Source organism: Nipponia nippon, unplaced genomic scaffold (assembly GCF_047370975.1).
Source record: "Nipponia nippon isolate SJK-2023a ecotype South Korea unplaced genomic scaffold, ASM4737097v1 scaffold_16, whole genome shotgun sequence".
NCBI lineage: Eukaryota > Metazoa > Chordata > Aves > Pelecaniformes > Threskiornithidae > Nipponia > Nipponia nippon.
The window spans coordinates 5,942,378-5,967,695 of record NW_028262332.1 but is presented as its reverse complement, the minus strand read 5'-3'; the positions used below and the strand labels follow the sequence as shown (position 1 = coordinate 5,967,695).

Sequence of the window (25,318 nt, the reverse complement as noted above, 5' to 3'; positions counted from 1 at the left end):
CGGCGGGCCCAATCCTGCGGCGGGGCCGGGGCACGGCGGCTGCTTCGGGGCACCCACCCCGCCCTCCCGGCCAGCGGCGGGCACTGGGCCACCGCGGAGGCCGGGGGACCAGGTTCAGCGTGGGGGTCCCCCTCCCCTGGGCGCTGCTCTCCCGCGGGGGCCAGGGCCGCCTTTGAATGACACCCGCGGGAGAGGGGATCCCCTCGAGGAGCAGCATAAAACTTTATTTTATGTAAGAACCAAACCCATGAGATATGTACATGTATTTACAAGACGAAACGAATGAGCCTCATTATTTACAAGAACTGTTCTTCACGTCGAGAAGTGATCATGAAAATGCATTTACAAGCGGGATCCAGCAGCCGTGGGCGAGATGGAGATGGAAAAGAAATGAAAGTGAAGGGCGAGGTGAGGGGCACCGGGTAGCCACGGACCCCGGTGGGGCTGGATGGCGGACACCGGTGCTGGCCTGCCCAGACACTGTCCCCGTCCCTGGGGGCAGCGGTGTGGACCCCCTGGCCTGTCGTGTCCTGAGGAGGTGGCTGGTAGATGGGAGGTGGCTGCTTTTCCTCCTCTTTGTCTCAAAATTGCTGATCCAGCGCCTTTCTGGGCCATCTCTCCTCTTGGTGCCAGGTGCCCGGTCCCATCCCTTGCCCCACAGCCTCTGCGGGGGCAGGCTGGGAGCTGGGGGGGGGTCTCCCAGTGCCCGGGGGGTTACAGCTCACTGAAGCGCACCGCTGGCTCCAGCTTGAGGGACAGGGCGGTGAGGACCTTGTCGAACTTCTCGTAGCGCTCGGCCTGGCTGCTCTCAGCCCCACGGCTGCCCCAGAGCAGCCGTAGCTGGAACTCGGTGCTGAAGACCTCCAGCAGCTCCGCTCTGCCCTGGAAACCTGCAGAGAGGGAGAGTCAGTTCCCCAGAACGGGATGGGGACCTTGCACCCTTGGGATGCTCCGCCTGGTGCTGGGCTGGAGCTGCACACTGGGAATGCAGCAGAGGGAAAGGGGCTCTGCCATCCCCATCGCTTACCCTGCAGCTTCACCTCGGCGTTGGTGTGGTAGAGCCCGCCGTGGTGGGCCACCATCCGCGCTGCCTCCAGGTGGGCCATGACCACCTCCACGCCGTTGTCGGTGGTCTCCCAGGGCTCCGGGCTGTCTGTGAGAGCCTCATCCCGCTCCAGCAGAGTCACAAGGGGCATGACGTGGGGAAAGGTGGTGTTGGTCAGCGGCGGCCCTTCTGCAGAGAGAGGCACTGTAAGGACCCCGCACCCCTGTGTCCCCCTCCCCGCCTGCCCCGGCCCCACGGAGCGCTCGCGTGACCACACAGCCCTGCGAAGCCGGGCTGCCACCGCGTTCCCGGGAGAGGCTGTAAGGTTCAGCTGCAGCACAGCAGCAGCTGTGGCTCTGCAATCACTGCGCCCGAGGCCATCGCCTCCGTTCAACACCAGCTCCTCTCAGCCAGGCTTTCTGGTTGTGCCGGGAGGGGAACGCCGCTGTCCCTGCTCGGCCTGCATCCGTGTTTCCCGGGGCTGCGATGAGGAGGGGGTTTGCAGAGCTCAGAGTGCTGGGTGTTGGAAAGACGTGGCTTTTCATCTTCCCCGACTGGCCGCCCTGTCCCCTTGGCTTGGCACGCACTGCCATGCGAGTGCGAGGGTTTGGCTTGGCTGAGTTGTGTTTGTGCCCAGCCACTGGTTTTATTTAGTTATGAAATGCTTCCTTGGGAAGGAAGGGGCAGCCGAGGCCAAACAGGCCCTGCGGGGTGCTGGGGCGGCTCAGCAGCCAGAGGGGAAGCGCCTGGCACTGGCTGGGAGGGGGTCAGGGCTCCCAAACGCGTCCCCCCCAGCAAGGCCATGCCTGGACAAAGCGGGAAGGAGCAGGCAGGCGAGAGAAGGGGAGTTGCTCCCGTTACCTTTCCCTTCGTTCAGGCTCTTCAGGAACGGCTTCAGCTTCTTCTCGTAGAGGATCGCACCCTCTGTGTGCCGCTGTCGCAGCACCATCCAGGTCTGCTCCAGCCGGGCGATCTGAAAGTAGATGGGGCAGATGGAGGGTGCTGGGGGCAGCGCAGCCCCCGGGCACTGAGCTCCGGGCTCGCAGGGTGCTCCCAGGGGGGCACAGCCCGGCCCCAGGGCCATGGCCCCCAGCCTCGCACACAGCAGTGCCTCCGCTCCCCAAAACAGCCCCCTCCACCAGCGCTCACGGCCAGAGACAGCACATCCCTGGCACCGAGGCTGGTTTCAGGATTTCTCCCCCCGCCCCGAGCCCCAGGACAGCAGCTTCCCCACGTCGCAGCGGCCTTGAAGATGAGATGCAGGGAGGGGGCAGCCGTTCCACCTCCTTTGTGCAGGCAGGAAGCAAGACTTCCCAGCTGGGCTCGATTTAAAATTGAATTTTAATCTCCTTTCATCTTCCAAAGGGAGCAGTGTGGCCCGGAGACGCTGCTGCCACAGCCTTGAGACTGATTTGTATTGTACCGGAGGGCAGATTCATTTCCTCCCAGGAACACAGCCCAGCACAAAACAAAAAGCCCAACCACCGAAAAACAATCGGATCCCGGCGGGACTGGGCTGTCTGCTCTGCAGAGGGGACAGCTCTTCCCCTTCCCTGCTTACACCCCAGCGGATGCAGCCCCACGCCTCTCCCTGGGCATCTTCCCCCTTCTCCCACCCCAATGGATGTTGGAGCCTGCAGAACAGCGGGAGAGGGAGGTGTTTTGGGTGAGGGGGCTGAGCCCAGGCCAGGAGGACGAAGGGAGCGTCCCCGTACCTGTGTCATTTCCAGGGCGTTCATCACAGCTGCAAAACTGAACATGTTCCCCATGGTGCTCTTCAGCTCGGCAGCCAGCTGGATGGTTTTGTGGAGCAGGGCCGCCCGCTCCTCCGTGCTGCCTGTGCAGCCCAGGATGTCCACGGCGATCATGATGGACATGGTGTGAAACCTGCCACGGGGCAAGACGCAGAACGGGGTCAGCGCGGGGGGGCTGGGGATGCTCCCGGGGGTCGGCCGGGGCTCCTCCGCTCTGGGAGGTGTGTGGACCCCTCCTGTGCCAAGCTGGGGACACCCGAGGGGAGCCGGGCTGTGCCGTGCGGGGGAGCCCGGTGGGCTCGCCTCCGCCGTGGCGTGCCGTACCGTTCCAGCAGGTCGAGGCGGAGCTGGTGGCCGTGGGGCAGAGTGAGCAGCTCCATGCCAGAGCTCACCCCCATGAGCCGCTGCATCTCCATCGTCACACCCAATATCCGGGCGACCTGGCAAGAAAGGCAAGAGCTGATTAGACCTTTGTTAATTGAGGAGAGGCTGAAGCGCCCTCGGGCAGCCTCTTGCCCCAGCCCAGCCTCTGCCTGCAGCGTGGCAGAGCCCAGCAGGGATGCTCCAATGCTCGGGGGTGCTCCGATCCCCTGCCAACCCGGAACGATCGGACGGCAGCGGTGCCCGTTCCTCCCGCCTGGCCCTGGCCATACCAGGCAGTCCACTTTGGTGATGTGTTTGGCCAGCGTCTTCACGTCCACCTCTGCCAGCAGTTCTTTGACCTTCTTGAGCACGGCCATCTCCAGGGGTTTGTTCTCCAGGGGGATAAGCAGGGACTGGAAGGCCGCAGGGTTGAAGGAGGAGGTTGTCTCCATGGTGGGGGGCACAAAGCCCATGAAGTCCATCTCTCCTTTCAGCCTCTGCCCTGCCTCTGCTTCCCCGGAGCCGTTCTCCACAGTCCCTCTCTGTCCTTCCTCCACCTTTAGCCTCTCCACATAGCTCTTTGTGGGCAGCTGCTTGGTGTCATGAGCCGGCCGGTCTCTGCTGACGGGCGAGGTGGGGTGGAGCTGGCAGTAATGCCCCGTGTCCGGGTCGCTGTAGCTGTTCACGGAGGGAGAGGGGGAGGCGCGGGCGTACCCATGGCAGGGAGTTGAGTGAGTGCTGTGGGCAGGGTCTGGCAGGGGTTTGCTGTTGCTCCCTGGGCATAGCTGGGGCTCGCTGGACCTTCTTATGACCGGAGACGCTGGGGCAATCCCGACCGCTTGGCAGGCATGCGGCTTTAGCCGTGTAACTGTAGGGAGCAGGAGAGACCCTGTTATCAGAGCCTGAAGATACGCACATGCACAGGGACCACCGATGCAGCAGCCCGGGGACACGGAGCTCAGGGAAAGCCCTGCTGCCCGAGCGGACTCAGCTGGTCCCAGGACAGCTGCATGACGATGCGGCTGAGGACTGGCTGAGGTCCCATCCTCAGCTCAAGCTCTCCATCAGGACAGCTTTCTTTGCCGTGCAAAGAGCCAGATGGGGTTTCGCTAGCAAGGAGGGATGCAGGCACTTATCACAGCCAGCTCCATCCCCCCGCCCAGGTCCCTGCATCACACCCATGCCAAGCCCAGCCTGACCCACATCCCCACCGTCCCCAGTGGGATGGAGGGGCAATGCCTACCCGTGCTGTAGGCGGGTGACGCTGGGTTCTCGGAGATGGGGGACATCGGGGAGTGCAGGTCTTGGATCTGGTCCACGCTGACGGCACAGTTGCGAATGATGTCTCTGTGGTGGGGCAGGGACACGCTGGGAGGGGGCAGATGGGGCAGGTTAGTCCCTGCAAACAGGGTCCGGGCAAGGGCAGAGGGGCTGGGTTGAGGGTTTGCTGCCCCATCACCTTCCCTCGGGTCATCACCTCCTTCCACAGCTACCCATAACGAGCTGAACCTGTAATGAACTCAGCTGGACCAATGAGTGGGCAGTCCCTGCAGGCAGCTGGGAGCAGATCGGTACCTATGTAAGGCAGAGCCAGCCCTGCCTCTGGGGAGCAGAGGAGAGGGATGCCCTGGTGCCAAGGTACTGCTTTGGGGTGAGATGACTCCAGGGTGCTGTGGGGAAGTGGGTCTGGCAAAAAAGTCGTGGGGGGTAGTTTTCTAGGGTTGTGCTGCAAGGTGGTATCTGGTGCTGGATGTGTTACTCCATTTCCATCTGAGACCTGTGTTGGGATGGCTAGATTAGCTGTTGCTTTAACCCAAAGCTTAGGAGAGGTGGAAAGTGCCTGGAAGCTGGACTCGGAGCCCAGTGGGTGCCTGATGGAGGCAGGGAGGTGCCTGGGGCAGTGGGCTGCAGTGCCATGTGCTCAAGGAGCTGTGTAGCAAGCAAGGAGGTCTTGGGCTGGTGGGCAGCAGTTATGTTGCAAGAGATGCTGTGTCTGGGGTGGGCTGAGTGTGGGGAGGATTGCAGGGAGGTGTGGCAGGTAATTTGCTGCCCTCCCTGCCATGGGTGAGGGCTGGGCTGCTGTGATGTGTTCAGTCTTGAGCACTGGGCCTCTGTGGTGGGAGGAGGATGGGAGAGCAGCAGTGGTGATAAGGGGTTTGGGGAAAATGTGAGTGGTGAGGGAAGACTGATGGATCTGGGCTCTCCTTCTGGAAACAAATACACTCTCCTGGAAGTCTGAGTGTTTTCCTTTTCCCTGCTGTAACAGTTGGTTGCCTGTTTCCTGCCCTTGTGCTGAGAAGGTTGGGGTGGTGAGAAAGCAGCTTGGTTCAAGCACAGGCTGTGGGACAGGCTGTGTCCTGCTGGGGAGGCAGGAGTAGATGGGTCCCCCCTCGGCTGCTGTGTGTGAGGATGTACATGTGGCTCTACCTTCCCTGATGGGCTCTGGGCAGCCTGGGGCTGCTGAAAGCAAACCGTGCAAAGGAAATCTCCTTCTCCACCTCTGGAGAAGCTCAGCTACTCCAAGGTTAACGCAGGCAAATCAGCCATGCAGAGGCTGTGATCTGGGGGCTGTGCAGACCCCCATCAGCACAGCTCCATCCATCTCCTCCTGCCCATCAGGCTTTCAGCTCCACTTGGTAACTCCTTGCACATGCTCCGGCTGAACAGAAAGGGCTCTAAAACTAAACGGGCCCTTCAAAAACAAATCAATAAATGCCCTCTTGGTGGCTGGGACTGGCTCTCCCCTTGTGTCTGCCTGGGAAAGCTCGGCTCCCTGGCTCTGACAAGCCCTGACACGCTGGTAATCCTGGACTGAGCGACTGTAAAACACTCTGGCTTCTGGCCTGCGATGCTAAAGTCATGTCTGCTTGCTGGGTGTCTGCTGCGGTAGCTCAGCGTGGCTGGCAGCTGGCCTGTGAGAAAACCCCAGTTCCAGCTGGGTACCAGTTCCTCCCCCATTCCTTTGCTGGTCTCTCCCCACACCTGAGTGGGGAGTTTCCATCCCCAAACCCTGCCTTGCCCCCAGGGAGCAGGGACAAAGTGTGGCCCTGCCTCTTTCCCAGGGGCTGGTCCTCTGCCCAGATGAGCTGGGATGAGACCGTGTGCTCACCTGGTCGGGCACCCCTCAGCCCTGGTGATCTTGTCTGCTGTCAGGCCGTCCGTCATGGTGATGCTCCTCCTCTTGATGTGCCCCCCTTTCTGGGTGGTGGGGCTGTGGGGTCCCCCATGCTTGCCATTTGCCAGCCCGTAGCTGGCTTCCAGGTAGCGCAGGGGGAAGGTGCGGTTGATGGGGCAGTAGACAATGGCTCCGCTCTGCTCAGAGATGGCCTTGCGGTTGCCCACATAGAAGCGGACGAGGGCGGGCACATTGTCAAAGCTCTCCTGCTCGAAGAGGTACTGGACGCGGGTATGGCCCTCACTGGACTTGACTGTCACCTTGTTGATCTTGAAGTGGAGGGGTTCATTGCGCCAGCGGCACGTCAGCACGTAGTCACCCAGGCTGGTGAGCGAGTCGCGGATGAGGAAGTCGCCGTTCCTCTGCACAAGGCTCTCTGACACCTGGCAGGGGACAGGGCAGTGGCTCAGGCACAGCCACGCTGGAGGGGCCAGGGGGCACGGGCGGATGCCCCACTGGGGTGTTATTTGGGGCATTGGCTTGTTCCCCTTGGCCCTGGCTCTGAGCCGCAGGAGGGCATTTCCCGTGGCAAAACCAGGCAGCCCAGAGCTAGTGAAGCCCTTGCCCAAAGGCTTCCCTGGAGGACAGGCTGGTGGTTCTGTGTGGCCTCGGGGTGCTCTCCCCAGGCAGCCCAAGCAAAGGGTGCCCAGAGCCACCCACCTTCCCCTCCTCACCTCCCGGGGGATGCGGCCGTGGTACCAAGCGTGGCTGCGCAGGTCGGTGCTACTCAGCTTCAGCTCCTCTTCCAGCTCCTTGTGAAGCTTCTCCGGTGATGAGTCGAGGATGTATTTCTCCTTGGAGAACTGTATAGGGGAGGAGGGAGTGTCAGCTGGCGCAGCAGTGCGAGGCCTGGGGAGGGAAGGGCTGACCCTGGGATGGGCTGGCAGGGTCCCCACATAAGGACTGCAGGACCCTCCGTGGCACTGGTGATGCCACCCTCCAGGAGCAGACCTGTCCCCAGGGGACAGGTAGCCCAGAGCTGTGTGTGAGGATCGCCACTTGTGGGACAGCATGCGGGTGGGGTAATGTGCCTGTTGATGGTCAGGTCCTGCCACCAGGAGCACTTGGAGGGGCATGTCCCCATCACACCTGACCACCCTGTCCCCAGCATGCTGCCCCTCTGCCCCGGTGTGGTTGGGCAGGAGAAAACCTGCCTCAGCTCCCTCTCAAACATCTCCAGGTCTGAACCACCATGGGAAGTGCTCTGCCAGGAGGAAACCTGCATTATTCCTCCTCCTTGAAACATCTGCTGCAGTCCCCCCTCCAAAGGGTTAACATGCTGTGTTTAGCCTGATGGTGGCATGAATAGTAATGACAAATGTAAAGGGAACCTTCTGCATCGAAATTAGCTTTTACCGGCACTGGTGCACCTGAGCCTGGAGGATGCAATTTGCCCCCTCCCTTCCCCCTGAGAGATAAGGGATAGCGTCATGTCTCCTGTCAGCTGGAGCCCGCCACGCTCCCTGCCCGCTGCTTTGCCAGCATTCCCAGAGGGCAGCCGAGGATGCCGAGCTGCCGGCATGGTGGAGTCAGTGCTTGTTTGGGGAGGCGAGTGCAGGCTCAGGGTTCCTGCGTGCTCCCCACGCAAAGCTGGTTCCCCCAGTCGACGTGGCGGCTTTGAGACGAGTCCTGCTGTGGTGCCAACACCGGTGCCTTGGCAGCACCGTGTGGTAGAGCGGCCTGGGAGCCAGGACTCCTGGGTTCCCCCCACACCCTAGATGTGTGCTGCCCTGCAAGGGGGACGTATGTGCCACTGCTGTGGACCAGGGAGCTTGGATGGGGCTACTGGGGGGTCCTCTTGCACCGCTCCCATCAGCAAGGGTGGCTCTGTGGCCTGGCTCCCCCTCCGGTGGCAGTGCCAGCGTGAGGAGGCACTGTAGGCTGGCCCAGCTCCTTGGTGCTTGTTAGGGCAGGATGCTGCTGGTGTCTCGGAGGACAGGCACGGGCTTGAAACCCTGCTGGCACTGCCGGAGGAGCAGCCTGGCACTGATGGCTGGCCTTGTGCAGCAGCTGGTTCCCCAGAGCACCGGGGGCTGCAGCCCCGTGCCCATGTACCAGGGACCTGCCTCAGAGCTGACCCCTTTGCCCAGCACCTCATCCTTTGCATCCCATATTGATTCCCTCTGCTCTTCTAGCAGTTGTGAGCAGGGGAAAGCGTAGAGCACTGTGCTGCTCTCCTGCCTTGTGCCCACTGCTCTCGGGGTGCTCCTGGGACCCCACCGAGTCCCTCAGCAGGAGCCTGACCCCAGGGCCCCCCATTCCCCAGGGCAGATGCTCCATCCCCTGTGGTAGCAGCGATGCTGTCCCAGGGACCCTGCCCCAGCCTGGGGAGGGGGAAGGAGGCTGCAAAGGGCCTGTGTGATGGACTGTGCTCTCCAGGGCTTGCCCTCACCAGCCTGGCCTTGCCCCTGTTCCTCCTTTCCCAACTCCTATTGAGTCAAAAGGTGCTGGGACAGTGGAAGCAGCCTGTGAAAACAGTACGGACTGAACTCACACTTTATTATCCGACTGTGTTTACCCCCCCCATGAGAGAGTCCTCTCTACAGCTGTGGGGACCTGAACCGGGAGACACATCCTGACTGTCCCCTCCTGACTGAGGGTTGTGGGGAGCCGAGCACTCACTGCTGCTCTGGGGCCCTCGTGGAGACAAAGCCACCCAGTTCTGCTGAACCCTATTAAAAATAAATGGTAGCCAGCGGATGCTGCCGAGGTCCGGCTGCCTCCCGAGGGGCTGAGGCCGAGCAGATGCCGTTTCCATGACAACCCATCCGCTGCCACCGAGCAGACCTGGCTCGGCCGAGCGGCAGTGGGGGACCCTTGGCTGCAGCACCCTCCCTGCGGCACGGCTCACCCCGAACTCCAGGGCAGGGAGCCTCTCCTCTCTGTGCAGGCTGAAGCCGTCAGAGCTGATCCAGGAGCGGTTTGGAGCCCGTGCTCCCCCGCCACCCCTGGAGCAGGGATTAGCGCCTGTTCTGCTCAGCGTTGTATGTCTGGGTTTTCCCCCAAATCCTCCCCATGCAAATGCACAGGATAACAAACACAAACCCAGCTGAGCAGTGCCCAGCGTCTCCAAGCCTGGATTTGGGCCGCAGCCGGCTGGCATCCATGCCAGGAGCCAGGTGCTAAGCTAGCAGGAGAGAACAGGAGGTTTGGGAGAGGCGAGGGAGGCTTTGCATCTTGCAGATGGGGGAGGGAGGCCAGTTGCGAGCAGAGGGTGTGGTGAGGCACCTTCTCCAGCCATGCGGAGGGCACTGTCCGTTTGGCTCCTTGGCTGGGCGATGAGATCCCATCTGATTTGCACGGCCTCCAAAAAGTCACTGCTTGGAGTGACTCTGTGGCTACAATAGCTGGGGAGGCAGCAGCAGACTGATCATGGGGAGCCCTTTTCCTTGGTGTGATGTGATTCTGGGGACTCGTCCTCGTGAGTCCTTCGCACTCTTCCAATGCATGCTAGTTGCTGCCGAAATCACCTGGCTGCCCCCCTCTCTACGCAGGAGCTGGGCTTGCCGCAAGCCCTTGGTGCGAAAGATGCACGTGCTGTGGAGGGACGTGCTTCCTCCAGCCCCTGAGCCCTTCAGCAGTGATCAGCTTTCCTCTGCTCCACTTGGTAGCGTGTCTCGGAGGAGACCGGCTCGCAGGCTGCCAGCTGGCCGGGCGCCGAGGCGCGGGTGCTGGCGAGGCACGGCATGGCAAGGCGGCGCAGGCCAGCCGAGCGCTGTCAGGAGCGTGTAAGCGGATGTCTGAGCGCCGTGCTGAAAAGGGCACTGCTTGGCGCTCTCGGCTGCGCCAAGAGGACATCAAAAGATGTACGGCCCGACGTGAGGTCTTGCATACTAGTGGGTTGGGTGTGGGGAAAAAACCTTGACTTCCACTAGTGCTCGAGTGCATGGTGCTGGCCTCCTGCACAGAGAGCCCCAAGGCCTCTTCCAGCTGAGTGGGAAGAAATGGGGATTAGAGCAGTTCTCCGAACCAGCCGCACCAGACAAACCAGCTCAGGAGCTGCCAGAGACGATGCCAAGCTCTGCTTGAGGAATCCCAACCAGCAGCCAAGCTGACTTGGCTGGAGAAAGGAGAGCTCCTCCGTCACGTTCAGCGCCCTGATGGGCTGTTTCACGGTCCCGGGGCTGGGGAATCCTCTGGTGCCGCTGTGCAATGGGGGCAGCCCCCGTGAGGAGGCAATTCCTGGGGCTCTCCATCCCTGCCTGCTTCACCGACTCTCCCTGCTGCTTTCTTGGGGTAGGAAGCACCTCCAGTCCCAGCTGAGGGGCAAGGACTGGAACTGGCAGTGGAAGGGCAAGAGCTGGGGGGATGGAGGGTGCTGACAGCTGTGGTACATGTAAAACGGTGGCTGTCGCTCTGCCTGGTGTAAGGAGAGCTACAAAGGCTGGCAGCTGGCTTTCTTTCCTCGCAAAGGTAATCTTATGAAACAGGAGTGATTTGCAGTCTGCTTTCCTGCTCTCCCCTCCCAGATCTGGAGGAGTTGCAGCTGAGGATGAAGTCAGCTTGGAGAACAAGGTGCGCTCGCACCCCACCCCGCTCCTCTGCCGATAACATCTGACTAACCTCGGGGCACCGAGCGCATCTGCTCTCCCTCCTGCTCTTGTGCCGCCTGCCCTGTGCTGGGACCCTCGCTAGGGAAATCCCAGCCCCTTCTGGAGTTTTCCACCCCTGCTCTGGCTGCTGGAGCAGATGCAGGGCCTGGGAAGCAGAACTGGGAGGAAACGGAGTAACAAGCCATTGGGAGCAGGTGTATGGGGAAAGCCCTAGAATTGCGTGAGGAGTCTTCTCTGCTTCCTCTGTACCTGGCAATGGGCTACTTCAGTGAAGTATTTCAGAGCAAACATCCTTGCTGAGAGACAGCCAGCATCACGGCAAACCCAAGAACTGGCCTGTGTGCCTGCCCGGTGCAGGACTGCTGCGCTCACCAGTCCAGCTGCCAGGTACCACCTGAGAATGGTTAGTCCATCCCGCATGACCACAATGAGAAAATCCCACCGCAAACAACCCTCAAGTTGTTATGGGCTTGCTCTTAGCCCGCATGCCCTGCTGTGAGCCAGTCTGTCCTACTGATCTTGATATCCATGTGGAAAAGAAATTGTTTGTTCCTCTGTCCTGTCTCACAATGACTCTGGGCATCTAAATGGCCTCTGAGAAGGTACCAGCCCATCTGTCCACCCCATGGGTGACTGAAGGCATCTCTTGGGTATGCCACATCTCTGTTAGTCCCCGCTGAAGGCAGACCTTGATTCAAGATCTTTGCTCTGGCGTTCAAAGCCCTTTGTAGGACTGGTCCTGGCTACCCACAGGGTCTCCTCTCCCCTTGCCTGTGCTCCTTTGTGGCAGCTCTGGAGCAATTATGTCTGGCTGGCAGGGGTGGGGTGCAGCTGGGGTTGATGGCCGGGAACATCTGGGTGCTCTAAGGTGGGATGAGTGCCCCAGGTCATGCAGTGGGGTGGTGGAGTGCACTGCTACTGCTGCCCTGGGGGAGTGGGTCTCCAGTGCAGTGATGGGGTGTGTGTATACACACATTTCCATCCATCTATATATTACTTATCTCACTCCAAGACGGCAGCAGCGGCTGCTGCTGCATCCCTTTTCGGAGCTGCTATTGGCCAGAAATGATGTCAGTGCTTCCCTGGCTGGGTGCACTGCCATTGGCGGTGAGCAGGGATGCGGCTGTCAGCTGGAAGCGCTCCAGTCATTCATGGGGACTTCAGTGTGTGTTTGCTGGGCACGCTTGGACACAAATAGATGGTGAAAGATCTGGCGGAGCCAGGTGAGCACTTAGGGCTCCACTTTTAACTCTTCCTGGGGTCGGGATGGAGTGCCCTTCGTCCCCTCTCGCATCTCTGCACGAGAGCCAGATGCCTACCTATCCCCCTTGTTCTGGCAGCAGCTCGCTGAAAGCACCCCGTCACCCCTGCGATGTGCAGCCCAAGGGTCGCTGTGCCAGGGCACATCCCCCTGCATTGCTCAGTGGCCTTCAGACAACCAGGAGAAGCTCTTCTGCTTTTCCTTCTTCACCCCCACTAGCAATCAAAATCCCTGGCTTTGCACTGAGATCAGCCGCAATCGTGACAAGACTTGAAATGCTGCTTCTGGGCTCCGTCTTACCCAGCATAATCTCTAAAGCTCGGCACCTACCTCGCTCAGCAGGAGTACTGAGTAAGACTGCCAGCTCTCTTGGCCGCCGGCTCCCTTCTAACTTGCAGTATGCTACAGCTCTTGCTTCAGACCAGAGCCTGCTTGGCTCTTGCAATCCTGAACACCTTTGCTCTCTAACTCGGTAAACGAAGGAACCAATTCCTAGCAACGTGCCCCTCCTCTGCAAATGCCAGAGTCCAAAAATAGGACACCTAGACTCGTGCCCAGACAGCAGCGGTGCTGGAAGCGCCACAGGACAGGTGACAGATGGATCCCGGCTTTCTCCCACCAGTCAGACCTGTGCAGTGCAGCACGCACATGGAGACCCAGGCCACGGAGCCGTGTGTTCATCTGGGCTCAGTCTCCTCTGCGCTCAGTGATGCTCCCAGCCCGTGCCATCTTTTGGGGGATGCTAAATGCCCCCCTACGTCAGGTCTGCTGCAGGTGAGGGCTCCCTTCGGACACTTGTGCTGCCTGTCCAAAGTGCCGCTCCGGGGGGATCCAGCGGCCGTGGAGGGGGCTGAGCTGCACCCCACGACCCGGTGCTTGGCTCATCTCGCCCTCGCTACCTCCCTGACGGCCGCAGGCAGGCACGCTGCCCGCACGCTGCCCTGCCAGCCCCGTGCTGCGGGCAGGGGGGCTCCCCGGGCAGGGGGGCTCCCCGGGCAGGCCGCCCCCTCGCCCCCGCTCTCCCAGCGCCGCAGCCCGGGGGCCGGAGCTGCCCCACGGCCGGGGCTCGGCCCGTGCCCCCGCCGCCCTCCCCACGCGTGCGGGCTCACGGAGCCGCTGCCCGGCGGCACCCGCGGGGTCCCTGCGCCGAGCGCGGGGCAGCCGGGCCGGCCCCGGCTTCCCCCGCCGCCCCCGCTCACCTGGACCTGCATGAAGGAGCCGCGGTAGAAGCAGCAGGCGGCCGCCGACAGGGCGCTCCACAGGCTGCACCGCTCCGTCATGGCGCGGCGCGCCCGGCCGGGGCTGCCCCGGCCCGGCCCGGGCTGCGCCGCCGCTGCCGCCGCTGCCGCCGCCGGGCTTCAATTTCAGCCGCTTCCCCGATTACCTCATCCCTTGTCGGCAGCGGGGGGCGGCACCGGCGCGGCAGCCCCGCCCCGGCCCGCCCCGGCCCGCCCCGCCGCCGCCGACCCCGGGGGAAGCGGCAACCCCGGCGCTCCCGCGTCGCGAAGGAAACCGGCAGCCCTGAGGGGAACCGGCACCCCGGCTGCCTGCGCCCTGAGGGGACCCGGCACCCCTGAGGGGACCCGCACCCCTGAGGGGAACCAGCTCCTCTGAGGGGACCCGGCACCCCTGAGGGACCCGCACCCCTGAGGGGAACCAGCTCCTCTGAGGGGACCCGGCACCCCTGAGGGGAACTGGCACCCTGGCTGCCTGCACCTCGATGGGACCCAGCACCTCTGAGGAGAACCAGCTCCTCTGATGGGACCCGGCACCCCTGAGGGGAACCAGCACCCCAGCTGCCTGCGCCCTGAGGGGAACTGGTTCCTCTGAGGGGACCCAGCTCCTCAGAGGGGACCCAGCACCCCTGAGGGGATCAGGCACCCCTGAGGGGCACCAGCAACCCCAGCTGCCTGTGCCCTGAGGGGAACTGGTTCCTCTGAGAGGACCAGGCACCCCTGAGGGGACCCAGCACCCCTTATCTCCCCATCCCAAATCCACCCGCTCTCCCCAGTGACACACACGGGTCGGGGACAGCCTCCTCGCCCCTCGCCCACCTCGTCTTCCTTCACCTTCACCCCAGTGATGCCTTTCTGGGGGGAGACACCGGTGCCTGCCTCCCGCGGCAGGGAGCCGGCTGCCTGATTCTTGCATAGGCCGTCTCCGAGTTGCGTTTAATTAAGGCTCTGTTTCGGTTTAATTAAGGCCACGGTTTCACGTATGGGATGCGCGAGGCAGCGCTGATGACTCAAAGCATCGCTCCAGCCCTGACTCTCGAAAAAAAACCCAGAATCCCTGCCTGAACCCGCTGCCGATGCCCTGCCCTGCGCACGGGGACGGGCAGGGGCTCCCCCAGCACCCCGCAGTGAGCTCGGCACCTGCTTGCCCGCACCCAGCTGGTCTCCCTCCAGGTCTGTCCCACACCGGCACGGCCTGGATTTGGCCATGCTTTGGTAACAGGGGGCTTTACGCTCCCACCCGCAAAGCGTGTCCTGGCCCAAAGACCTCCCACGCCTCCCGGTGCACCCCTGCCCAAGGGGATGCTGTGAGCTCGGAGAGGTATTCCTGCCGCCACCAACCGCGGAACCCTGCAGCCTCCCCGCTAATTAATTCAAACGGGCCCCTCGCATCCCCAGGCAGGGAGGCAGCAGCCAGGGCTGATGAGAGACAGGTCCCCCGAGCGGCTCCTCCGCACAGAACAAAGAGCTCGGAGGCACTCGCAGGGCCCGCGCTCTGCCCCTGGTTTTGCAGGGGAGAGAGGAGACAGGAGAGCAGCGCGGGTTTGCAGCAGGACAGGGCTGAGGCACGGGAGGAACGGGGGCAACGCGCAGCCTGCGGGCAGGGAAGACGGGGCGGCGGGTGCTCACGGATCCCATGGGTGCCTGCAGCCCTGCCAGGACAGGCTCTCCTCCTCTCCTCTTGCATGGGATAGAGGGATAGACCAGATGGCAGCGTGCAGGGAGACGCTGCTCCAAAAGGATCTGACAGTGAGTCATCCTTCTGCCAAGGCTTCTCCCCCGCGACGGGCTCTGTGCTTTCCCTCTGAGGCTCTCGCCGAGGGAGCGAGTGGGCGCTTCATGGGGCGCTGCGAGGCGATGCCCCCCGTCTGTGCCCGTGCTGCCCCTCCGCAGGGGGAAGCTGAAAACCTCCAACTGAGCTCTCGTGGGGACGCGTGACAGCTTTACCGGCTGCTGCTCTCCCGGAGGCTAACGCTGTTCTGCTGCTCCTTCACCTGTGCGAGGACCGAAGCTGGGCTGGCGGGGATGTTAGCAAATGGAGCCGGGCATGCGGATCTCCCAGGCAGCTTGGAAACACCAACCCTTAGGCTACTATTAAAGCACGTTAATTACCAAGTGCTTATTGATCCTGGCTTTCCGACCCTCCCTAGCTCCTGGCTGCACCTCTAATCACGGCAGGCCGGGTGATGGGAGAGCTGGCCCTGGCCGGTTTGTGGCCGAAGCTCAAGGGCTGATGTTTGGCAGTTCCTTGGTGCACCTCTGGACACAGACCTGCCCGTGAGCCTTTGCTCACGCAGGCTTTGCAGCGCATCCTCTCCTTTCTCCTGACTCCTTCACCAGCTCTTTTCTTCCTGTCTTTCCTCCCCTCACCCCTGCCCGTTTCCCTCGAAGCCACAAAGCGAGGACCTATTCCAGTGGTGGGTCCCAGCCCCGTCCCCCCTTGCTCCCAAGGGATCCCAGGCACAGCAGCCAGCAGCCACCTTCCCACCCTGAATCCCGCAAACCCTGGAGCCGAATACTGCTGGGTGCTGAGCACCCTGCAGCCGCACGGGCTCCCAGCCAGGCACAGCTCCTGCAATCAGCCCGAGTGCCCCCATCATCCCGGTCACTCACACTCCAGATAATTACTTATTTGACTAAAATAGCTGCTGTCACTGCAGCCATCAGCTGCTTCTGTGACCGAAGGGAAGCGGTGTATAAATCACAGCCCACGGGCCGTGTCTGGACACCGCGGGGATGGGGGAGAAATAAAGGCCAGATGGCTCAGGTCTGGGATGTGCCTGGAGAGGAGGGAATTCTCCTGGCTCACCGAAAAGAGCTCGATCCCAGAGGCAAAGCCATAGCCATTGCTCCATACCCATGTTGTTTCAGTCTATTAACTCATGAGCCATAAAATGTGCCCGTCTCTGGGTGCGCACGCTGACAGCGCAAGGGTAAACACCCCAAACCATCCAGGTCTGCCCCTCACCACCTCCTTGCCCTCGCACGCGGGAGCAGGAGGTCTCCTGTGCATCTTGAGGCGCCCCACGCCAGGGCTCTACCCTGCAAAGCCCAGTCGGAGCCTCGAGGCTCCCATCGGAGCCTCGTTGCTCTGGCACATGTCCCCCTTCCAGCCCCGTGAGCTCCCGCTCTGCCAGTCCCGCACGGCTAAAGGAAGAGGAGAGGAGGGACACCCCACCCACGGGATCGCTCTGCTACAGGTCAAAAAGAGGCATCCGACCCCACTGCCCAGAGGCTGCCGGTTGCCAGACCCAGCATGCGGGGTCCTCGTTAGCCCCAAGGCTGGACCCGGAGGGGGGTGACCCCCGTTAGGAGGAGCAGATGAGCTCAGGGTCCAGCCAGCTCTCTCCTGAGCCTGCCGGTCAGTGTCACCATGGGGAGTTCCCACGTTTCCATGGCTGGCTACAGCCGCCATCGAGAGCCACAAGTCCAAAAGATGAAGGTTGAGGGCTCTGTACTAATTACACCACCCAAACCGGGCGCCTCAAGTCACTTAACCACGTCTGCCCAGCGGCATTACATCCCCATTGGGCAACCGGACTCAGGAGGCTCCAGCCCTTCTCAAACAAATTCCCCAAAGGCCATTGCATGGCAGTGACCACCCGGGCAGGTTTTCAGTGCTCCATCCCCAAACCACACAGCATCCCTGCCACCGTTCCTCCGTTCCTGCCTGGCTCCCATCGTGCCAGCAGCCTCCTGCAAAAGGGCCCGCTCTCCTCCGGAGCCAGGCGCCTCACTAATGAATTTCTGGCCAGACATGAAGAGTCCTCAGGAATGTTAATAGTTTTCTGGAGAATAAGCAAGAGATTTGGAGAGATTTACACTGACTTTCATGTGACAGCCATGAAAGTGGCTCAAATCCTTCCGTTTCTTTACGTGGGGGCGGAGGGAGGAGGCTGCCCCTGCGTCTGCGGCGTTCGCAAGTGATGGGGAGCACGAAACGCAGGCAGCTCCTGTGGGAGCAGCATCAGGGGGACCACATAAGGTTTGCGTCTCCTCTACCTCCCCTGGCCTTGCCATTTTTCTTCCAGGGCTAAAGAGAGAGCCTGGAGGAGGTGCTGGGACACGGCATGCAGAGCTGGGCACCCCCCGGTGTAGGAGCCAGCTAGCCCCTAGGCCACCATCCCCCCTCCACCACTGGCACCTGGCCAGGGCAGGCTGTGATCGCGCTCAGCGTCTTACCTTCACGTATTCACTGCCAGACTCCAGGCCATCGTGGTGGCTAGAAGGGGAAAAATAAAAATACATAAGTAAAGGGCAGTAAGTCATGACAGTCAGGTCAAAGGCGGTGGTGGCACAGCCCGGGGGAGCAGGGGTCTGTGCCACGGGGCCAAGAGCACGGCCACGGTTTTGGGAGAGGTTCCCAGGGCCCCAGCACTGGTCCTGCCCGCTCCGTGCCCACTCTCTGCGCAGGGCTTAGTCTCCCTAATGCGATCAGGGAAGAATGAGGCCTTTTTAGAGGATCTCTCCCCAAATCGGCTTGGAACCGTGTGAGCCGAGCTGGGGAGACCCAGTGGCCAGGCTGGGTCCCCGCAGGTCACAGTGCTGGGGGGTGCATGCCAAGGTGGGGGGCCCTGTGCCCTGTTCCCCAGCAGAACTGTGTTCCCAGGAGGCGGCTGTTGCGACACACTGCCCCGACGAGCGTTTCTGACTGTTTCTCTATCGCCTCGTGCAACCCCACAGAAATCAAACTCCCACTGAAGCCGGGGAGGAACTGCGACATCCTGGCTGAGACTGCAAGATTTGCACTCCCAGCATACAGGCAATAGAAGCTCCCATTCTCCTTGGTGACATGTTCACTCTTAGCTCTACTGACAACCAACCCAACAACCCTGAGACGCAGCTGATCCAGCAGCTTCTTTGCCATCATTTCATAGGGGATGCAGATGGCTGCTGCTCTTTCCTGAGCATGTAGCAAGGCTGCTACTACTTTTTGTGCTCTTGTAGGTTGAGGTATGTGTCTGTACGGATGAGTCCAAGGGGAACAACAGAGAGTTCAAGGGGAGAGAGGCTGTAACAGCCTGAGCTGGAATGTGCTACCCTGAGGTCTCGCCTTTCAGAACAAAATACAAAAATCCAGACTTCTTTAACCAGAACCCAGTACCTGTCACCTCCCCAGCACCAAGCTTCAGCATGGCCATCCCACTGCTTGCCAAGGTTGCCTGCCCGCGCACGGGGTGGCAGCAAGGGCCCTGGGATGGCAGGCTGCCAGCACAAGGGCAGGCAGCTGCAACTAAGAAATAACCAAATCCGAGGGCGTCACAGACCCAGGATGTCCCTTCCCTGCCAGGAGCCGCCTCGCTCCATCTAGTGCCTACAGCCACGGCCGGACCCCCGCCTCATACGGGGAGCTGCTGGGGGTCCTGCACACAAACCCCTCCTGGAAGCCGTGCTGGTGGCATCCCTGGGGAGCCAAATTCCTCCTCTGTGGGCTCCCTCCAGGTTAGGGATGGTGCCTGGTGGCTCAGAAATCAGTCGCCCAAAGGGAAGCAGGGATGGCAGAGGCGACTGCTGCCAGACGTTGCCCTACTGGTATTACAGTGGGTCCTGCCGGGGTCAGCATGAGCCCCTCGGGGCATCCAGCCCTGCAGCGGGCAAGCCCCGCTCCTCTTCTCCAAGCCCACGCTGCTGAAACTGCATCCCTGGCTGTCCCGCTCGGAAGGGGAAAAGGGGCTGGAAATGAAGCACACACTTTTTTGGGGTGAAAAAAATAGAGGAGCATTTGGGAGGGGAGACGGACACAGACTCCCCCAGGCAGCTGTGGGCTGCCTGCCCACCCCGGCACTGCCTCTCCAGCCTGTTTGCCTTTCACACGGCCGCAGAGAGCTGCCTGGTGCTGCGAGAGCCGTGAGAAAAACTGGCAGGAGGACGGGGGGCCTCTGGGCAGGAAATCGGGAGCATGGGAGCAGCTGGGAGATGCTGCGAGGGCCCGGGCAGGGGAGGCCCCCGTACCGGGGAAGGGCAGCAGCTGGGGCCGAGGGGGGGCTGAGCACCGCAGCCCCCCTGGTTCTGTACATTCCTGGAGGAAACGGCATTTTTGGGGGCAGCCGAGTGCCTGGGAGAAATTCCAGGGCTGCCTTTGGAGCGCGGCCGTGGCTGAGCCGCTGGGACCCAGCACTACCGTGGTGGCACCGGGGAATGAGGTTTTGGTGGGGTGGCTGCTCCTTTTGGGCTTGAGAAGGCATCACAGTGACTTCCAAATGTACCAAGCTCCGGGCTGGCTGCTGGGAACGGTCCAGGGTGATCGTGTGGGTCCAGGCCCAGTTTGGAGCCCAGGCTCTGCTCATCTTCGGACACTGGTGCAGGCTGCCGCCCAGGGGAACCAAGTTTGGGCACCTTGTGCCTCAGTTTCCCCCCCGCAGAGCTGCCCCCTTCAAGGTCTTGGCTGGCAATGCTGCCAGAGGGGTCTGCCGGCAGCTGCGGGCAGCGCCCTGCCTGCGTCGTGCGGGAAGTGGCGTTTCCCGTGCCTCACGCACGGCCGCGCGCGGAGGGAAGTCAAGTCACGTCCGCTCTATGACCTGCCTGCGGGTCATCTCCCGTTAGTCACCGTGTCCCTGCCCGGAGTCACGGCCACCACCTCGCTCCGAGCAGCTCCACGGGTTGGGTGCTGCAAACCATCCCACAGCAGCACAATTTCCCCCTTTGAGGGCCTGATCCCTCCTGATGCAGGGAGCATCCCTGGGAAAGCCCTCTTGTGTGTGGGCATTCCCAGCCCATCCTGCCTCGGGGTCTGTCCTCACCAGGGATGCTCCGGGGGGGCAAGAGAAAACGTGGCCATGCTCGTTCCCCCCCCTCCGCGTGCCGCTCTCGGTCCCTCCGCATGGGCGCGCCCCGTGCTGGGCAGCCAGCCCTGTCCCCTGCCACGGCCTGGCGGGAACAGACTGTCCCCATCCCCAGGGATGTGCCTGCGCAGGAGGAAGGGCTGGGGCGCGGCACTATCCCGGTCCTGCTTCCGCCCGCCGGCCCCACAGCCAGGCCCGGCCATGGGGATGGCTCTGGCAGACGGCTGCTCCCGGAGCCGGGGGCTGTGGCAGGGGCTCCAAGTGGAGCATGGAGGGACAGAAATGTCCCTGATGCCAAGTCCTGCTCTGGTCACTCTCATGCCTCAGTTTCCCTGGCAAACAGCGTGGCTACGCCCATCATCAGGGCAGCCCCAGATGATGCAAAAGAGCATTTGGTCCTTGATTTTTGGGGACACAAGTCCCCACTTCCCAGAGCTAAGACACCTGGGTGACCCACACACGTTCCCCTGCTGCTCGGCTCCCAGGCACGCTGGCCTGGGACCCAAGTCATTTCTGGGGGACAGAGGGTCTGGGTGAGCCCCGCGCACCCTCCGTTGGGCCCCTCTGCCACTGCTGGGGCTCTGTGCTCGCCGGAGGACGTGGCAGTGCTGCCGGCCCCCTGAGCCCCCGAGCCTCTGGCCCCCCGAGCCAACCGCAGCCCCCGAGCCGCTCTGCCCTGGCGCCGGGTCTGACTGCGGTTTCAGCAGCCGCAGCCGATGCGCTCGCTCTTTCCATGAGCAAACGCCGTTACGGGCCGGGGACCTGGGCGGCCGAGCGGCGGCTCCGGCTGCATCTACGTCGAGGCTTTGTGCCCACCCCAAGCAAAGCCCTTTCCCAGCCTCTCCCTCCCCATCCCCTCCGCTGTGCCAGGGTGCGAGGGGTGACTGGGGGACCGGGACCCCTTACCTGCCCTGTCCCAGGGTGGGAAACCTCCTGCCCACCGCTGTCATCGGCCCTGCGCGATTCGGAGAGCGCCTCCGCTCCAGGACGGGGAGAAGCTCTCCCAGGCACTCTCCCGCCTTGCACTGAGCGTTGGGACTTCGGGGCGCGCAAGGCGGTGGCGGACCCTCCTCCTTCCCGTCCCAGCCCTCCTCTGGCCCTCCCTTCGCGGCCGGCAGGAATGTGTGGCCGGCACAGCCCGGCTCCCACTGCCGGCACGAATTCCTCCTCCTCAACCCGCTCCTGGGGCCACCCGGACCTCCCCAACGCTCAACGCTGGGGCGAGGAGCCCCCGGCCCCGGGGCAGCGTGGGGGGAACAGGGGCATCAGGGGCCACCCAAGTGCAGAGAGAGGAGAGTCGGGCCAGGGAAGGGGTGGTACGATGGGACCTTGTTTTGGGGAGAAAATTGGAGTCGGCGCCTCTGCCCGTGCCCCCAGTCCTATGTGTGCTGCTGGGCTGGGGGCGCGTTTGGCCCCTTGTGCCCAGATGCTCAGGTGATGGGCAGGGAGTTAAAAATCCCTCGTGTTGGTTCTGAGGTCAAAACCCTCCAAAAAATCCAACCCTCATCTGAGAGGGCTGAGCCCCCAGATTCCCCCAGAGGGTGGGTTTTGTGCCTGGAGGTGGGGGTTGTTCCCGGAGTGGAGGGTTTGCACCCAGAGTGGGGGGTTTACTGGCAGGCAATGGAAACGGGGATGGGGCGGCTGGTTTTGGGGATTGCTCCTGTGCCTTGAGAGAGGCAGTGACGCTCAGGGAGGGGGAGAAGGATGGATGGGGTGGAAAAGAGGAGAGTGAGAGGCGGAGGGGGCCGCGACAGTGCAGGTCTGAGCTCTTCGTAATGCATCTCAGCGCTGGAACAGAGCCGGCGGCAGGACAAAGGGACGCTGGGGCTGAGCGGGGCTGCGAGATGTTTCCACCCCGTCCGGAAACAGGAGGAAGCAGAAATCCCACAGGAAACCTCGCTTCCATGGAGCTGCTGACCTGGCCATGGTACGGAGCACTCCAGCCACGCCGTCCCACCAGCCAGGTACATCCTGCTGGCACTGTGGGCGAGAGGGGGGCACCGCAGGGACCCCGCTGTGTCCCAGCCCCCTCCTGTTGCCCGGGGGGACAGAAAGGGGGTCCCAGCGGAAGGCAGAGCAAACCCAACGGGGCTGTACCTGTCCAGGAAGCTCTTGCTGGGATGCTCTTGCTCCTTTTCTGGCAGATACCCGTCGGTGGTCTCTGCTTGGCTCGGGGTTTGGCTGGGGTTTGGGGCCAGGCTGGAGCTCGGTGCCTCTCTCCCCGGGCATGAGACATTCCCCGCAGGCTCCCGGTCCGTCCTGGCTATCGCTGCTCGTGGGGTGTCCATGGGCTGAGCCTCTTCCTCCTCCTGCTCTGCTTGCCCAGCGGCTGAGCGTGAGTCCGTGCCCACATCAGGAGTGCCGGATGTCTCGGGGGACTTGGGGTTGGGGAGCAGAACTATCCGGGGGGTTTTGTTGCTGGGGGCCCCTTTCTCTCGGCAGCTCTGGCTACTCTTGGCTTTTTCCAAGCTCTTCCCTGCCTTGCCCAGGTTCAGCCTGGGCATGGTGCCCATGTGGCTGTACATGTCCGATGACCGGGCGTAGGGACCAGGGCTCTTGGGCATGGTGTTGAGATCATCCTGGGTGCTGTTGAAGGGCTCCTCCAGGAAGCCGTGGGGAGGCGGGAGACCCGGCCCCAGCCTGTCGGGAGAGCTGGGGCCCACGGACATGCGCCGGAGGGTGAAGGAGCGGGGGATGCTGCTCAGGCTCCCAAAGCCTTTGAACTTGAAAAACTCTGGCAAAGAGAGAGGAGAGGTGAGTGTGGGGTTACTGCCGGCATGCGGTGATGGTGGGAGGTCCCAGGGCCCCTGGTCCTGGGTTGGGGTGGGCACGGGGCACTGTGCTGCGGTGCAGCCTGGCATCAACACTGTTACACCCTGCATCTCCAGTCCCAGCCCGGCATGGGGTGTATGTGATGCTGCTCAGGGTGTCTGTCCCAGGACCCTGGGAGGTCTGTCCTGATCCCTCGGGGAGCAAATGTCCCCTGTGCCCTGGCAAATCTAGTGGCTGCGTTTCCCCACTGCACTTGTAGGGGCAGAGGAAGAAACACCCAGCCCTGGTGAGCAGGCAATGCCAGAAATTATTTCAAATCTCTTCCTCCCGCCCTCCACCTCCCTGCTTCCTCCAGGGCACTCCGGGCAGGGCTGGCAGCTGTGCCCATCCCCGTAGCCTCGGGGCAGCCCCGCGGGCTGTACCCCCTGCCCTCTCCGGGATGAAAGCATAGGACACACTACATCTCCCCAGGGGACGGGAGGCCTGGCCATGTGTGACGTGCTCACGTGTGCACGTCTGTCACCAGCGCGGTGGAGCAGGAACCAACCATTGGTGTGGGGACCGGCGGCACTCATGCAACAGCCCTGGCTGCGGGCAGCAGATAACCTCCCCACTTCCTCGGCTGAGCGCTCAGCCCCTCGCAGCCTCCCTGCAGCTCCCAGCTGCCACCTGCAAAGTGTTCGCTGGAGAAGTATTTATAAACCCAGCCGGCGGCTTTGCATTTCACACCTCGGCCCCAGCTCGGCTCTGCATGCCGCTGCGGTGCAACCCCAGGCCAGTGCCGGTGCTGGCAAGAGGATTGCAGCACACGGGGCCAAGGGGACTGTGGCTGCAGCTCTGCAGGGCAGCGTTTCACTGCTGGAGCCCTGGTGCTGTGGGTGCCTCTGGGGGTTTTGCAACGTTTACACCACCCCGGGGCTCTGCAAAGCCGCTTCCCCTCCGGGCACGGTGAGTTTGCCAAGGCAGGAAGCGGCACGCTGCCACGGTGCTGTGCGAGGAACTGGGCGTCCGGGGGCTGCTCGGCCGATGGACCCCCACCTCCTGCCACCATCCATGGGCTCTACAGGGCATCCCCGCAGCCGGACGGGGCAAAGGGCCATGCAAGGGGCTGCAGCAGCCCAAAAGCCCTTCTGCATGGCAGAAACCTCGTGGCCTGGACGTGGTTAAAGGCAAGACTGCTTTGGGTTATACATCCCCTCAGGGTCTGAGCGTCCTCCACTGCGAATGGGAAAGGCAACACCTGGGACTTTCCCCATGTCCCCGCTCTCCACCACAAAGGAAAATCCCAGCTGGGATGGGGCCGTGGGTTCTGCCAGTGGAGGGCTCCCAGGGGAGTGGGGGGACTGGCCCCCCTCCAGCGCCGGCATCACAGCAGGAATGCAGAGAGCAGCAGCAAAGGCCGGCTCCCGCACAGCCCAGCGCTGGGAAGCGGGGTGAAGGCTGCTGCAGCTGCCTCCTGGGGCTCTGGGGGAAACCCAAGGTCTGTGAGAAAGAGCAGAGCTCGCTCCCGGCGGGTACCGAGTGCTTCCTCCAAGAGCAGCCGGCGGGAATCTGCTCCCAGGCTCCCACCCCAGCTCCTCCATGTCACCCCCGTCCCTGTGCTGCAGGAGCGCCCTGGGGTGGGGGGCCTGTCCACCCCCAGCCCCTGGCACCGGCTTGCACCCCCAGCCGTGCCCTCTGAAGGATGTGATTTGGGGAGTGAAGACCCACAAACCCCCTTGTGCATCCTCCTGGGTGCATCCCGGCACCCAGTGCGGGGCTGGGCTGCAGCAGACTGGTCCCAATCCCAGCACCCAGCTCCTGAGCCAACAGCACCCGAGCTCACTCCCAGCTGTGGGGATGGAAACCCCCAAAGCCCCTCACCCCAACAAGCTTCCTAACGAGACCAGAGCCCGTCTTGGCTCCAAACAGCCCCGGGAGGTAGTGACCCGGGGAGCGTGTGAGCACACACTCACGCTCACACTCACACTCGCTCTCATGCATCCCCCTCTCCCCACCAGGCTGTCCAGGTGGGCACCCCATCACCCACCCGCCCCATCCTGTGGCCACTTACTGAACTTCTTGAAGCCCCCTCGCTTCTGACCCTCGGCCATGGCCATGCCGGTCGGAGGCTGCGGGGACCAGGAGGGACAAGTTTATAACTGTGAAGCCTCTCCCTGTCCGCTCCTCCCTTCCTGCCCCCCCCCAGCAGTCGCTCATCGCTCGTCGTTTCCTCCCCAGTGCTGTCATCTGCTCCTGGCCCCGCTCCTGTCCCTGCCCTCCCTCCCACTGTCCCCACCGTCCTCGCAGTCCCCGTGTCTGCTCGCACCCGCCTGTCTGCTCAGGGGCCACCTCTGGGGCCCTGGTTTGGGGATCCCCGGCAGAAGTGGACACCCAAA

The 25,318-nt window shown here is 62.7% G+C and overlaps 1 protein-coding gene across 4 annotated transcripts; it reads right to left on the bottom strand.

The window, feature by feature from the left end:
- Nucleotides 1-198: 198 nt before the first annotated feature.
- SH2D3C (SH2 domain containing 3C) lies at nucleotides 199-25,092 on the bottom strand. Of its 4 annotated transcripts, none has more exons than XM_009476917.2 (12): nucleotides 24,994-25,092; nucleotides 22,266-22,902; nucleotides 17,569-17,608; nucleotides 7,012-7,140; nucleotides 6,272-6,720; nucleotides 4,406-4,530; nucleotides 3,453-4,030; nucleotides 3,124-3,239; nucleotides 2,761-2,932; nucleotides 1,907-2,018; nucleotides 1,028-1,234; nucleotides 199-890 (listed from the first exon to the last, which is right to left on the bottom strand). In XM_009476917.2, exons 1-12 carry the CDS (start codon nucleotides 25,037-25,039, stop codon nucleotides 715-717), a joined length of 2,787 nt encoding a protein of 928 aa, XP_009475192.2. In that variant the 5' UTR covers nucleotides 25,040-25,092; the 3' UTR covers nucleotides 199-714. The 4 variants fall into 4 exon arrangements, with proteins under 4 accessions (XP_009475192.2, XP_087608824.1, XP_087608826.1 ...); XM_087752698.1 differs by having other exon boundaries at nucleotides 4,406-4,509; XM_087752700.1 differs by lacking the exons at nucleotides 22,266-22,902; nucleotides 24,994-25,092 and adding an exon at nucleotides 21,075-21,204.
- Between the last annotated feature and the right edge of the window lie 226 nt (nucleotides 25,093-25,318).

Excerpts from the sequence above, each read along its gene's own strand:
- SH2D3C (XM_009476917.2), bottom strand. The coding sequence starts at position 25,039 with ATGGCCATGGCCGAGGGTCAGAAGCGAGGGGGCTTCAAGAAGTTCA. Across the intron at positions 4,031-4,405 it reads GTCACCCGCCTACAGCACGG|TTACACGGCTAAAGCCGCAT; the intron begins GTAGGCATTGCC and ends TGCTCCCTACAG. Across the intron at positions 2,933-3,123 it reads CGCCTCGACCTGCTGGAACG|GTTTCACACCATGTCCATCA; the intron begins GTACGGCACGCC and ends GCCCCGTGGCAG.